The 14,617-nt window shown below is 47.7% G+C and overlaps 2 protein-coding genes across 7 annotated transcripts in view; both read left to right on the top strand.

Annotated features, from left to right (window-relative positions):
- The window catches only part of CDC14A (cell division cycle 14A), a 98,550-nt gene that overhangs the window by 68,492 nt on the left and 15,441 nt on the right, over nt 1-14,617 (top strand). The gene's annotated exons all lie outside the window — the stretch shown is intronic.
- Nucleotides 798-5,938, top strand: GPR88 (G protein-coupled receptor 88). The gene has a single exon (XM_083446163.1). The coding sequence runs from the start codon at nt 2,480-2,482 to the stop codon at nt 3,596-3,598; it is 1,119 nt and encodes a 372-aa protein (XP_083302289.1). The 5' UTR covers nt 798-2,479; the 3' UTR covers nt 3,599-5,938.

Genomic DNA, 14,617 nt, shown 5'->3' with positions numbered 1-14,617 from the left:
ACCCATTTCTTCCTGCTGTCCAGCTCTCTCTCCACACAACTCCCTCTCCAACTAGAGTCGAACCTCTGGGGCCAGCTGGAGGCTGGGCGATGTGCAGAAAAGCATCTGTGCAGCTACTGCTGCGCTATCCCGAGTGCCGGCTGCTAGAGGGGGAGCTGAGCAGCCTAAACAAAGCTCCACTGTTCCTCAGGTCTCTTTGGGGCTTCCTCCACCCACACTGACATCTCCAGGCTCTGAGGAGATCTCCAGAGCTCTCCTTCCACTTCCTGGTACGGTTCTATTTAATTATTTCCTGTCGACGCATGCATGCGGGGTTGCGCACGAGTCGACTGCGAGTAAGTGGGGGGTGCCTGCATTTCAGAAACTGTGGATTGGGTTGATTTGGCTTTGAAATGTGACCCGAGTCGCCTTTTTGTCCTCCGTACAGTCTCTGAATAGGTATGTACCTCCCCAGGTGCATTGAAACACACACCCAGAAAGTATAAGGTGTCTGGAATTCACATCAGCTACACGCCTAGTAGACAACTTCTTGGGAGTAGCAGGATTTATTTGGGGGGGGGGGCTGGACACCCGCTTGCCATAATCCTCCGTCTGGCTCCGTCTAGCAGATTCGGAACAAAACGTCTCCCCAACAGTTGTTTTAAATGACTTTCTGTTGACCTCAAGCTCTCGGGGAAAAAATCTGTCAAAATCTTCTGTGATTTCAAAACTAGGAAATTAAATAAAAATAAAAATAATAACATCGTTGACTGAGGCCTGAGGGCTTTCCGCAGTATAAATAGCCTGTTTCTAGACAGGCCTTGCAGGGACGCACTCTCAGGAGTGAAGGCCAGGAACTATGAGAAGCTTCCAGAAGCTGAGCTACCTGCGATGTGATTGGTCGGTTTGCGGAAGCCACGCCTATCGCTATGTCGGTTGCGTCTCTCGAACGCGCCAGGACATCATCCAAGTGACCTCCATGAGCGCTTTCAAATATTCTGATCATTCCTACTTTTGGTTAAATGTTTTATTTATTTACTTACTTGATTTAGGGGGAGCAGCTGCCCATCCCCCACCCCCCTGACCAACCCCATGAGCAATTTCCACCTTGTTGGATTGGGGCATTTTGGTGCACTCACCTTGGGCATTTTCAGGCAAGGAGATCACTTCGTGATTGTTAATTGACAGCTTTCAATATAAGGACAGCACCTGCCCCCTCCCTCTCTTAGGAAAAGCCATGTACTGCATCCCTCCTATTTTGTACCTTTCTCGACTCCGTTGCCACGACGCTTTGCGTTCGCAAGGACAGGTTTCCGGAGGTGGGGGAACCCTATGGCAAAAATACACTAGAGAATCGGCACAGTAATATGATGAAGACTCTGTTGCCAAGGAGCAGAATGTTTTAAGCAAGAGCGTGGTTTTTTCCTCCCCATGTTGCAACTAAAGATTTGATCTAAAAATAGATTTTTTTAAATTTTATTTTTTTAAAAAAAAAGGAAAAAGGAGGAAATAAACCAACCACATCCTCACGGAGGGGAGTCGGAGGAAATGGAAGTAAATGTGAGCAAAGGAATTTCTTCTCCTTCCTGGAAATCGGTGCTATGGGAGAGGTCTAGGAAGAGACCAGAGGGGTGTGATTTGAGAACTCCAGTGGGTGGCGATGGAGGCAGGGGGAGAGAGATCTGTCTCTGTAATTGCAGGCTTTTCAGTGCAAGCTGGGCTCTTTCTTTTTCTTTCCCCCCTCCCCTCCCCTCCCTCTCCCTCTCTCCTGCTCTCGCAAGCCTGAAACCTGCTGAATAATTCATAAAGATGAGAAGCGCCGAATTTCCCCAGGCTGATAATACAGTGTGCATGCTGTAAAGCGAGAGAAGATGCTCCAGGTCTTCGGATGAGCTGCTGCCGCTCTTGAGGCCATTGCCCAGAGGCTGCTGGGACTCCTGGTATTTCCACAGCTGAGGCTTCTTTTTTTCTGCTTGCTTGCTTCCTCGCTCGCCTGCCTGTCTTTGGGCACTGGTTGCTGCCTGCACTCGACCAGGAGAATCTAACTTTGCTGCAGTCATGGAGATTTGGAGGCAAGCTCTGGATTTCGCCTTCCTTCTGCCTGGCTGGCTTGCAAACACCAGCCTTGGATCCATCGGGAAGCTTCTTCTTTTGTGATCTGGCATACTTGCAGCCTCCTCTGTGTAGAAATACGGTGAAGAAGACTCACGTATCCCTTCTTTCACCTCTGCCAACAACTGACTCTAGAGACCTGTCACGATCTGAGAAGTTGGTGTTTTTCCATGGGATCCAGTCTTGCTCTTTGCCTGTTTTGGAGATCGCCGTCTACATTCTGGGACGTCATGTATGTTTGGTACTTTTCTGACGATCTGCTTTGGCTCCTGCTGTGTTCTGCCTGGTCTAGGAGATTTTCCTGGATTTCTTCCTGGATCAGCTTAGCCTTCTCCAGAACTGAGCAGTGCTGAGGTTGGTCTGGAGAGCCTCATTTGTGTGCCACACAATGCCCAATATCTCCTTCTCCTCTTCTTCCTCCTCCTCCTCCTCCTGGAGCTCTAGATCCTTGCAACAGCTGCTTTGCGAAGAAGACTCCCTGGGGACGAGGATCTCTTTGTCTCTCTTCTACTTGCTGCTAGCCATCTACGGGACCATATCCAACATCATGGTCATCTACCTGGTCTTCACCTTCAGGAAGCTACGCACCACCAGCAACGCTTTCATTGTCAACGGTTGCGTTGCGGACCTGAGTGTCTGTGGCCTTTGGATGCCGCAAGAAGCGGTGCAGGGACTGCTCCCTTCTGGGTCCCCGACAGTGCGGTCGGAAGGGTACCGCTTGCTCCGTGCTGGGCTGGTGGGCCTTGGGCTCATGGTCTCACTGCTCTCCCACCTGCTGGTGGCCCTCAACCGCTATGTCCTCATCACCAAGCCACCCATCACGTACCAGGCTGTTTATCAGAGGAAGCACACGGCCTGGATGATCAGCTTGTCCTGGGGGCTGGCCCTCCTCCTCGCCTCCGTCCCCCCAGGACTGCAGATGTGGCAACCCAGCCGGCAGGAGTCTCAAAATGGCACCAGTACCAAGAGCTCGAACTACGTGGGCCTTCTGGTAGCCCTGGCTGTCCTCATCCAGACAGTCCTCCTGCTCCACTGCTACATGGGGATTGTCAGGAGGGTGAGGGGCAGCGTCAAGCGCGTCAGCGTCCTCAACTTCCACCTGCTCCAGCAGCTCCCCTTCCCAGCAGCCCCGGCGGCTCCCCGCCGGGCCCGGCGCCTGAGCAGCATCTCTGTCTTGCTCCTCTGCCTTGCGTTCCTCCTGGCCACGCAGCCTTTGGTGTGGGTCAGCTTGCTGGGCTTTTTCTTCTGGCCCATGCCCCGGGGGCTGCAGATCGCCAGCTGGCTGCTCTTCTGCTCTCTCTCGGCCTTCAACCCGCTGCTCTATACGTGGAAGAACGAGGAGTTCCGCCGCTGTGCCCGCTTAGTGCTACCCGGAGGGGAAAACCCGGCTCTGGCGGTAGCTGCCGCAGCGGCCACTACTGCCCTGCCCACGGTGTCTCTTCCCTCTCAGGAGCCATCACAGCTGGGGACCAAAGTGGAAAGTCTAGGCAGCTTAGTGCTTCACTGACACCCCCCTAAATTCGCACGCTCTTAGGTGAAAAGGTGCTGGGAGACATTAGCCTTGGACTCAGGCAGGGGTCAGCAAAGTTTTTGTGGTTCTCGGTCCCGCAGACACCGCAGTCGGCTGGAGTGTATGTGTGTGCATGCACGCTCAAATGCTATTTCCAGCACTACTTCCTGCATGGAGGAGGCGTGCAAAGCTTCCTATTGGCTGCAGGAGCTTCCTGCAGCCAATGTGAAGCCAGCCAGCATTGTGGAAGGCGGTCCCCGCTCTGCTCTGCGTCGGTTTAGTGTGGCACACGGGAGCTGACAAAGCGGGCAGCGCGGGTCCCCGAGGGGGCTCCGGGGGTCCATGGGCCGATTAAACGACCCCCATGGGCCGCTTGTGACCCATGGGCCTTAGGTTGCTGACCCCTGGACTCAGGTATCGCATGTGGGCCATTGTCAGCAGGTGGACATGTTGTCCTTTACGGAGGTTGCTTCCAGATAACCTGCTTAGCCATCATTTACGTTGATTCATTTGCGCAAAGTCCACAGGGAGGTTAGACGATGCTAGCTATTTATTGTCTGTTCTGATTGGTTTGCAGTGAGGTCAGGTGACCTCATGCTGGGCAAGTGTCACGGCAAACTTTCTGGTGCCACTTTCCTCATGGCAAAAAAAGTTCCCTTTGGGAGAGCAAGTGGTTTAGTTGCTCAATATCCATTTTTAATGGTACAACCTGAATTTGCCTGGACGGGACGAAATCCCATCTGAAAATAGCAACAGTTGGAAGCGCCCTTATTAGATTTCCCCCCCAGAAATGGGAAGTCTGGATTAAACAGGGTATGGCCGGGGGCGGGGAGGAGGATACAACTGAGGCTGCATGCACGAAGAGCGGCAATCCCATAATAAGCAGCCATCTGGAAGCACCCACCAAATGACTCACTGAACTGCACAGTAACTCCACTCCCTACGGAGAGGCATTTAAAAAATAAAATAATGCACAGACACTTGTCAGCTTTAAAATGTATATATTTGTATCAAATCTCTTTCGCACTTTGTGGAGTTTTTCAGAAAAAACTCAGTGCAGTCAAGCGGATGAAAAGGTCTGATTATATACCTCAATTTTTGGCCTCTCCATGTCTTCACTGTCTCGCCTGAACGTTTTGCATTCCTTCTTGGCTTTTACAAACTGCCAACGGAGGAGACTGGCTTGTAAAGGAGAGATTGCCTTAGCCGATGGATAAAGAGCACACGGTGGCCACGGATAAGATGGAAAGGATGTATTTCGGAAAACAGGGGGAAAGACTTTCCGTCTGAGCCATTGGAAACCTATCACCAGAGGCACACAAGGCTTCACTCTTTAGAGAATCTTGGGCATTAAGACTCCTGGAAACTGTGGTTTCTTAAGGATGCTGGGCTATGTAGTTCTGTGAGAGGCAAACTACAGTTCCCATGATTATTTGGGGATGTTTTTTAAATGTACGCTGGTGCTGTCTTTCTGCTTGGTTTACGAACAGTGGACTTTTTTTTTTTTTTGGCACACCCAAGGCAGAAGTAATCTACCCCTCAGTTCGTAATTATCCAAAGCAAGTGAGCTAGGGCAAATATCTCCCTTTTTTAGGGTTGAGAACTCCCCATGATGAGAAACGACGGCAGAGAGCATAGAGGGGGGAGTTAAGGCAGCTGCTGTGAGGTCCTCAATTCTCCAACCAAACAGCTCCCTGGGCAACCCGTGGGCAAGTAGCCATTTTGGGTTGTATCTGACTCTACTTAGGATAGACCCAACTGGAATGAACGAACTGAAGTGAGTCATGCCCATTAATTTCAATGGGTCGACTGTGGGTGGCTAGTGTTGAATGAACCCCTACAAGCTTAACCTACCTCATGAAAGGGGTTGTGTGTGTGTGACAGGTGCCCTTAGGGCATGAGGAAAAGGCAACCGTGAACATAGAGGTTCTGTTCATAGGTTAGGTTAGGAGAATCTCTCCTATGACCCCATCAGTGGAAGTAAAGGTTCCCAGTCTCATGGGCAGTGGCTCAACCCTAGGAATTGGGTGGGTGGGGGGTTCAGTCTAATTTGCATTTAAAGTTGAAGCTTCCCTCGTTCGCACTTCCCAGTACAATAAGTGGACCAAAGCACTCCTCTGAATTCTCCAGTGGTGTTTTCCAGGCAAATAATGTGTACTAAAATGCATATATTATGGAGAAATGTACGTAAAGATGCATATATTGATGACAATGGCATATCTCCTTCCTAAATCATTACATTAGAGGGAAACGGCTTACCGGAAAAGGTATATATAGTAAATAAAATTGCATACAAACTTGTGTTAGGAGAAATTCCTCTAAGAACGTGGGCGAATTTTCATGATGACTTTTTAAAAAAAAAATCACAAACCAACCTAGCAGTTCGAAAGCACTCCCGGGTGCAAGTAGATAAATAGGGACCGCTTACTAGCGGGAAGGTAAACGGCGTTTCCGTGTGCAGCTCTGGCTCGCCAGAGCAGCGATGTTACGCTGGCCACGTGACCCGGAAGTGTCTTCGGACAGCGCTGGCCCCCGGCCTCTTTGAGTGAGATGGGCGCACAACCCTAGAGTCTGTCAAGACTGGCCCGTACGGGCAGGGGTACCTTTACCTTTATCTAATATGTTTTCATATTTAGCTTTGTAAAAATCATACAAAATCCAATGAAAATAATATTTTTAAAAGACTAAAAAGAAAAGAAATGTGGAGAACTGAGATCAAGATTGAAAAAATGAGAAACAGAAAAATCAAAATGGACTCTTTCCTCATCCCTGATGTCCCTGAATTCAGTCATTTACTTCCAGCCATTTTATGGAACGGCAGCCGTTTTTTAATGGGCAGGAAAACTAAAGCACTGCCATATCCTGAAGCTGTTGACCCTAAACATTGCCAGACTTCAGCACTCACTATTCCTGACCATGCTGGCAAAGGCTGATGGGAGTTGGGCGTCCGAACCATTGAGAAACCACCATGTTGGGGAAGGCCGCTGTAATGTTACAGTCATGTTTGCATGCACTGTCCCAGGCTTGCACAAATATATGCCGTAGTAATGATGAGACCCCTACTGCTAGCTGGCTTTCTTGTGGAGATCTTGGAAGGAATGGAGCTGTGTGGCCAATACACTCTTGGTGCCTGGATCACAGGAGAGGGAGAACAGAGTGGCTTCTGACTGAGTCTATGAACGCTGACCAAACTTGGTCTACATTACATTGGTTGTGGTAGCTACCATGTTCTCCAGATGTTCTTGGACTCCAGCTCCTGCCAGCCCCAAGCCAGCATGGCCAGAGGCCAAAGATAATGAGAGTTGTAGTCCAACAACATCTGGAGAGCACAGCATTGCCTACTCTTAATAAAGGTAAAGAGGTAAAGGACCCCTGGACGGTTAAGTCCAGTCAAAGGCGACTCTGGGGTTGTGGCGCTCATCTCGCTTTCAGGCCAAGGGAGCCAGTGTTTGTCCACAGACAGCTTTCTAGGTCATGTGGCCAGCATGACTGAATCGCTTCTGGCGCAACAGAACACCGTGACAGAAACCAGAGTGCATGGAAACACAGTTTACCTTCCCACCACAGCAGTACCTATTTATCTACTTGCACTGGTATGCTTTCGAACTGCTAGGTTGGCAGGAGCTGGGACAGAGCAACGAGAGCTCACCCCGTCGCAGGGATTTGAACCGCCGACCTTCTGATCAGCAAGCTCAAGAGGCTCAGTGGTTTAGACCACAGCACCACCCGCATCCCTTTACCTACTGCTAATGGAATACGTTGATGCAGGTTTCTACAGAACATTTTCCCCGGCGCTGAGCCAAGATGGGATGGCCGTCTGACCCCTTCCATCCTATGACTCAGTGAACAATCTCCTTGAATAACGCGGGAGAACTATTTATACAGGTACAGATTTACCAGCTCTACCTATGAACAAAAGCAGGTTTCATCTTTCCTAATATGGAATTTTCCAGCCCGCTTGAACGTTGCTCTCTCTCTCCCCAGAATGCAGAGGCTGATGACAGCTGACAGTGGGTAGGCTGCTAAGTTAAGCCTCCAAGGGGGCACGATGTGAGCTAGTACTGAACACATGTCATTGTTTGTGCTGCTGCAGCAGATCTAAAAGGTAGAATTAATGCGCTGGGTACAAGGCTGTACTCCCATGCTTTCCGTCGGAAGGATTTGGGAGGGTCCAGCTTTGTGATTAGGCAAAGCCATTATAGGATATACTTCAGTCGTCAAAATGCTTTTTAATATATTGTTTTCGTATTTATTTTTTATTTGTTTTTAGGGCACAATATATCACCATAACAGTTAGAATTCCATATATATTTACCTAATATTGATATTAGGGAAGCACGTGGCGCTGTGGGTTAAACCACAGAGCCTAGGACTTGCTGATCAGAAGGTCAGTGGTTCGAATCCCCACGACGGGGTGAGCTCCCGTTGCTCGGTCCCAGCTCCTGCCAACCTAGCAGTTCGAAAGCACATCAAAGTGCAAGTAGATAAATAGGTACCACACCAGCGGGAAGGTAAACGGCGTTTCCATGCGCTGCTCTGGTTCGCCAGTCATGCTGGCCACATGACCCAGTCATGCTGGCCACATGACCAGGAAGCTGTACGCCGGCTCCCTCGGCCAATAAAGCAAGATGAGCGCCGCAACCCCAGAGTCGGCCACGACTGGACCTAATAGTCAGGGGTCCCTTTACCCCTTTACCTTTAATATTGATACTATCAAAATCGATGTTTTATTATTTCTAATGCACTTATATAACTCTCATTTCCCCCCTCCCCCCTCAACCTATTGTATTTTATAGAAATGAGTTCCAAACTTCATTATACTTGGTCATGAAAAGTCTCCATCTATAAGCAATCCGCTTCTATGTGGAAACTGCAGTCAGGCCTTGAGTCCATTGAATAAATGGAGCTGTACATTTATTGTCCCAGCACAGCAGTATCAGTCTTTTGGCCATAGTGAGGGCACAGAGATATGTTGCCCCGTTGTCAGATTCCCTATAGCTCAAAAGAATATTATCCTTTAAAAATGTTTGCCTTTTTTCGCACAGAGGCAGAGATTCTTCAAGGCTTGGGAGAACCCTGTCTTGTGTTGCAATATTGCAGTGATAATACTAAATTTTGCAATTAATACGTTTCATTCTACTGCATTGCCGTTCCAGCCTAATTGCCAACTTAATCTCAGAGCAATTTCAAAAACCATGGCACTCAAATAAAGTATTTGGAGACTCGGGATCTCTGGGTGCTTTTTAAGGGTGCATGGAGGGTAGGACAGGCAAATATTCAGATATATTCTGCTTGATTCACACTTTCTAGGCACAGGGGTAAGTGGTTCTCCCGTTGTCCTGCTCCATTCCCAGGGAAAACCCACTCTTTAGTGATAAATTGGAACAAATGGCAATCCATAGGAAACCTGAATTGCCGTTTGCTCCGATTGAGCACTTAAGAGCAGTTTTCCCCCGAGGTAAGTAGCGGCGCAAGAGGAACTGTAGAGAGGCACAAAGAGTGAGCAGGGGGAAAGGGGTGTTCAGAGGCTTTTCAGAGGGTGCTCCCCACTTTACGCAATTTCATTTATGGGGTGGGCAATATAACCCCATGTAAGTGAGGCAACACCTATATTCAAAGGTGTTGATATCCATGATTGCCTTTTAATAGCCTGTTACCTTGACATAAACCGGAAAGAGGTGCTTCCAAGCTTCTCCAGATGACTTTCTTGAGCATCCATCCAGATTTTCTTGCATAAAGCTTGCACAGAGGTTAGATAGCGTGCAGTCTATATAGAGCAATCATTCTGATTTGTTTCGGGGTGGTATTTACATGACCATGGCTACTCATCTTGATTTGCTTGCCCTTTCCCATTACAGTCGTACCTTGGATCCCGAATGCCTTGCAAGTCGAACATTTTGACTCCTGAAGGCCACAAACCCAGAAGTGAGTGTTCTGGTTTGCGAATGTTCTTTGGAACCCGAACGCCTGATGTTGGTTCCGCGGCTTCCGATTGGCTGCAGGAGTTTCCTGCAGCCAATCAGAAGCCGCGCCTCGGTTTTGGAAGTCAAACGGGCTTCCGGAACAGATTCTGTTCGACTTCCGAGGTATGACTGTAATTGGTTGGTTAGCCCACATTTTTTTAGTCTATATTTCCCTGTCACTTTCCTAACTGCAAAAGAAATGTGTTGCTTCTTTTGAAGTTGATTTGTTGCGCCAGAGCATTTCAAGTGCGCAAACCTAAATTTCCAGTGTGCAACTGAATCCCTCCTGCAAAACATTGACAGTCTGGAGGCAACTCCAGATGCAGAAATAGTGGGGAGCACTGCATCCTTCACCGTGCCTTGGGAAATGTACAGTACATCTAAAGGTTTTCCTTTCCTGTCCCTGTTCTTCACAGCACAGCATCTAAAAGGATTTGGGAATCAAAGTAAAGAGAGAGAGAGAGAGAGAGAGAGAGAGAGAGAGAGAGAGAGACTTTAAATTTTTTTTCTATAAAATGCCATCCTTTTTCTTGGAGGCTGCTTTTAAAGAATGTGCACTTTAAAAGAAACAAACAAATGGAAACCTGAACAAAATCTCACCCGTTTTCAATGTCAAGCTGTAGCCGTACTTCACAGTTGGCAGTAAACAACCAAGCATCTGCTCAGAACTCGATATTTAGTGGAGTCGTGACAGCTCTCGTCCTCTGTTAAGTAGTTATACATCATGCATTTCCAGTTTTGTCTAATACCCACAGACATTCCAGGAACTATTGAAACTGATGTGTGTTGAATTTTGGGGTAGCCCTAGCCGTGGTGGGAACCAGAGTGGGAAGCCATTTTTTCTGATACTGAGGCTCAGTTGTCCCGTGTTCATGGTAGCTTTAAGTGATAACTTGTCTGCATGAACCCAATGGCCTGGTTCCCAGGTCACTATAAGCTCCAGTTTGTCTTAAACCATGGTTTAATTGTGAACATACTGCTCCCCTGCCGACGCAGGCGGCACTGTAGTCTAAACCACTGAGCTTCGTGGACTTGCCGATCAAAAGGTCGGTGGTTCGAATACCCACGATGGGGTGAGCTCCCACTTCTGTCCCAGCTCCTGCCAGCCTATCTGTTCGAAAGCACGCCAATGCAAGTAGATAAATAGGTACTGCTGCGGCGGAAAGGTAAACGGTGTTTCCATGCACTCTGGTTTCTGTCACGGTGTTTCATTGCGCCAGAAATGGTTTAGTCATGCTGCTTTCTGGTCACTGACCGTATTAAAGATATTTGATTTGATTTGGTTTAGTCATGCTGGACACATGACCTGGAAAGCTGTCTGCGGATAAACACCAGCTCCTTTGGCCTGAAAGCGAACAGCTTTTCTCCCTGTCTCAGATGTGTGATGGGCATATGACTCAAATAAGCCAAATTATGGCTTCTCAGCTCATCTGAACCTAGACGGAGACATGTTTGTTTGTTTCGAACAAGCCACAAGTGGCAAGCCAGAAAAGTTTACGTCTGTATCGTAGGCAATCACTTGTTTGAAACAAACGAACTATGGTTTGGGTTCAGATGACATGGCAAGCCATGGTATAGCTTGTCTGAGTTATGCAGGGACCCACATAGCAGGGAGAGGCACATTCATAACCATGGTTCAACACAATTTGCTGCTTATCATGACATGCAACCAAGACCATAATGTCCACTCAACCTCAATGCTTTTCCATTTACCCAGTTATGCAGTGTTGCTATGCCACGTGTTGTATATGGTGATATGAACACATGACAGATGGGGAGAAATTCTATTCAGTTTGCCTTTGAAGCTCTACTTAATTTGCACTTTCAGAACAATATTTTATTTATTAATCTATTTTATCAGATTTATATACTGCCCTTCATCGTAGATCTCAGGGCGCCTCACAGAATATGTGAACCAACACAGCCATTCTTTGAAATTTGCACTTCTCCAGATTTTGCAGTTCTCCGAACAAGTAATGTGTACAAAATGGCCGCTTAACGCCCTTCGCCAAACCTGATATTCAAACTAGCCAATCAGTGGCGGCCTGGGGGACATGGTTTTGGGGAGTGGACCTGAGGGAAGCAGGCTTCCCTCAGGTCCACCCGCCAGCCATTTACAAAAATGCATATACTGGGTAACGTGTACCATCACATGCATTATATTGGGGGAAATTGCTTTGTGAGTTTTTGAACTCAAATGCTGTTAAATTGCATTTTAAAAAATCAGACTGGTGTGAAAATGTGGTGAACTGAATTTCAGGCTGGAAAAATTAGAAACGGGGAGAAATTGAAATGAACAGATTCACCCAATCTTAGAATAGGCACCATTTCTGCAGCACAACATCATTTCTGAGGTGGCAGATTAAGCATGGGGTCGTTTATCATCGCCTCCCCTCATTTTTGCTTCAGTACAGCGAACTGTTCAAGCATCCTGCACGATGAAAAGTGCGTATGTCAAAGATTGTTACAGTCCTCTTGCCCAAAGTTGCCCACTGACCTCGGAAATGGAGCATTGAATCTGGTTTTCCCATTTTCTCCACGTAGCTAAATTTTGTAGCCTGAGGCTTGCTAGGAACTTTTATGACATGAAAGGAAGGAAGCATGGCGTGTGGGCTTCTGACTCATTCAAAAGGGTAACAAAGACCCGCCGTGACATCAGAAGACTGACAGTGAACAGAAATAAGAGTTTACTAGGTTTCGGGGCTCGCTTAGTACCAGCAGGAACATGATGAGAAAGAAAAGTAAGGTTAAGCAGATGGAACAGAGGCAAAGAAGGAACCTTTGGTGACACATTCATTGTACAGTAGAGGCCTCAGGTAGCATGTGAATCATAGATGCTTTTGTTAATACACAGAAGGCTTATACTTCATTTTATGGAAGATAATCCAGTAATATATAACCTACGATTCTAGGCTGTCTAAACCCGGCTTGTGGCCGATACTCCTGCCATTTATTGACAGGCCTAGAGAGAAATTAATTGTATTCACGTAGTGGCAGCAATGGATAGCAGAATCCAATCCTTTCCATTATGGGGCAATGCGATAAGGCCAGAGTGTCTGCTCTACACCATAGAGTTGGGCTAGAGAGGCACAAGCTGCTTGGCTTTCACCCAACATGGGATTTTTCATTTTACCCCTGCCTGAAAGCAAAAATAGTCTGCAAATTGATTTTTTAATTTTTGCACGAAACAAGGCGTGACATAGAAAGGCAACGAATTCCCACCTTCGCTTGAACACTCCTCTGCTAAAAAACCAGTTACGCTAATGTGTGTGTTATTTGCTTCCTTCATAATGCGGTAAACACATCTTGCCACTCCCTGCCCATTTTTCTGAGTTCTCTCGTGATTGTGCCCTTGTCCCTTCCATCAGCTCCTTGTGCTCTCTAGCTGATCTTGAGTCGTGGAAAAAGTAAATAACCCCTTCCCTTTACAAAGGAACCAGTTCTAAGTGATCGGAATATCTTTGAGCCAATGGAGGCTTTTTCTCGTAGTGAAGCTAGATGGTGCTGTTCTTCAGGCAGATTCCGCCTAGCAGGTTGGCTGCATTGAAATTGAGAAGTCGTTTGTCTCTGGCATCTCTGTTCTTTTTTTAGAACAGACAAACCAACAGGCACATCTTAACGCACAAACCACACACGCAATACATCCATGACCATTGGCCATGGTTGCTGGGACCAATGGTTGCTGGTGGAAGACCACAGATTTGCTGCACCGGTTTTACTCTTTGAAAGTTTAGGCTGCAGTAAATTTCTGCAACTGAGTTAATTTAAATCAGTGGGATTTAAATTAAGCCACGACTAACTTGCCCTATTGATATTTGCACTGTGGATTCAGTTAACTTGGTCTTGATTCAACCCTTAGTCTTTAAAGCACCACAAGATCTTATTTACTATGAATTATGCTTAGGCATAGGGACGCGGGTGGCGCTGTGGGTTAAACCACAGAGCCTAGGACTTGCCAATCAAAACGTCGCGGTTTGAATCCCCATGACGGGGTGAGCTCCCATTGCTTGGTCCCTGCTCCTGCCAACCTAGCAGTTCAAAAGCATGTCAAAGTGCAAGTAGATAAATAGGTACCACTCCGGTGGGAAGGTAAACAGCATTTCCATGTGCTGCTCTGGTTTACCAGAAATGGCTTAGTCATGCTGGCCACATGACCCGGAAGCTGTACACCGGCTCCCTCAGCCAATAAAGCGAGATGAGCGTCGCAACCCCAGAGTCGGCCACGACTGGACCTAATGGTCAGGGGTTCCTTTACCTTTTATGCTTAGGCATGAGTGAGCTTGAGCTGTAAGAGACACATGCTTGAAGCCTTAAATGAGTTACTTTAAGGAAGTTCAAGGAAGAAACGTTTTGTTCCCCTCCTGCCTCTTGCAGCCCATTGAAACCTTCTCAGTGTGGTCTACTGGACAGTGTGGAACAAGGTACAGCGGGCTGCTGGGTGAAGAGGGAATTGCCCCCAAATCAGTCTTCACCCAATCCAATACTAGGTTATTCTCTGCTCCTACAGAAGCCTCTTGCAGCCCATCCTATATTGCCCAGGAGGGGCCCTTGACCCTTAGGATAGGAGGTACAACTTGGCTGCACAGGAGAGGAGGGAACAGGAAACTTCTGTGAACTTTGAGCAGACATGTGCTTATGGATGAAACATTGGCTGCTGCTCCAGCAGTGGGGCAAAATAAATACAAAGTGAAATAGAAGGCATGGTTGATAATCTTTCTGGCTTTGAGAATTCTGATAGGGCTGCCATACATAGTCAGGATTCGTCCGTCGAAAATGGCGTCCGGGCAAAGTATCAAATAGCGGCTAAAGTGTCCATGAAAATCCAGGCCTACAGCAGCCCATATCAAAAGCGTTGAATTTTTGGCTCAACAACTTTGGCCAAAGAAAGACAGACAAGGAAGAGGACAAGCAGACTGCATACCTGCCAACATTTTGAGTCCCCAAACCAGGTTGCGTGTCTTCCCGTTGGTGCTCCCATGAGAGTCACATGACCCGCAGGAGATCACAGAGCCCAAAAGACATGCTTTGAGGGAGCATGCTCACACAGCACCCC

Source organism: Podarcis tiliguerta, assembly GCF_965153285.1.
Source record: "Podarcis tiliguerta genome assembly, chromosome: 6".
NCBI lineage: Eukaryota > Metazoa > Chordata > Lepidosauria > Squamata > Lacertidae > Podarcis > Podarcis tiliguerta.
Note: the sequence above shows the minus strand (reverse complement) of the source record. Positions and strands in the feature narration are given on the sequence as shown.

Coding starts and splice junctions, on each gene's coding strand:
- GPR88 (XM_083446163.1), top strand. CDS start 2,480: ATGCCCAATATCTCCTTCTCCTCTTCTTCCTCCTCCTCCTCCTCCTGG.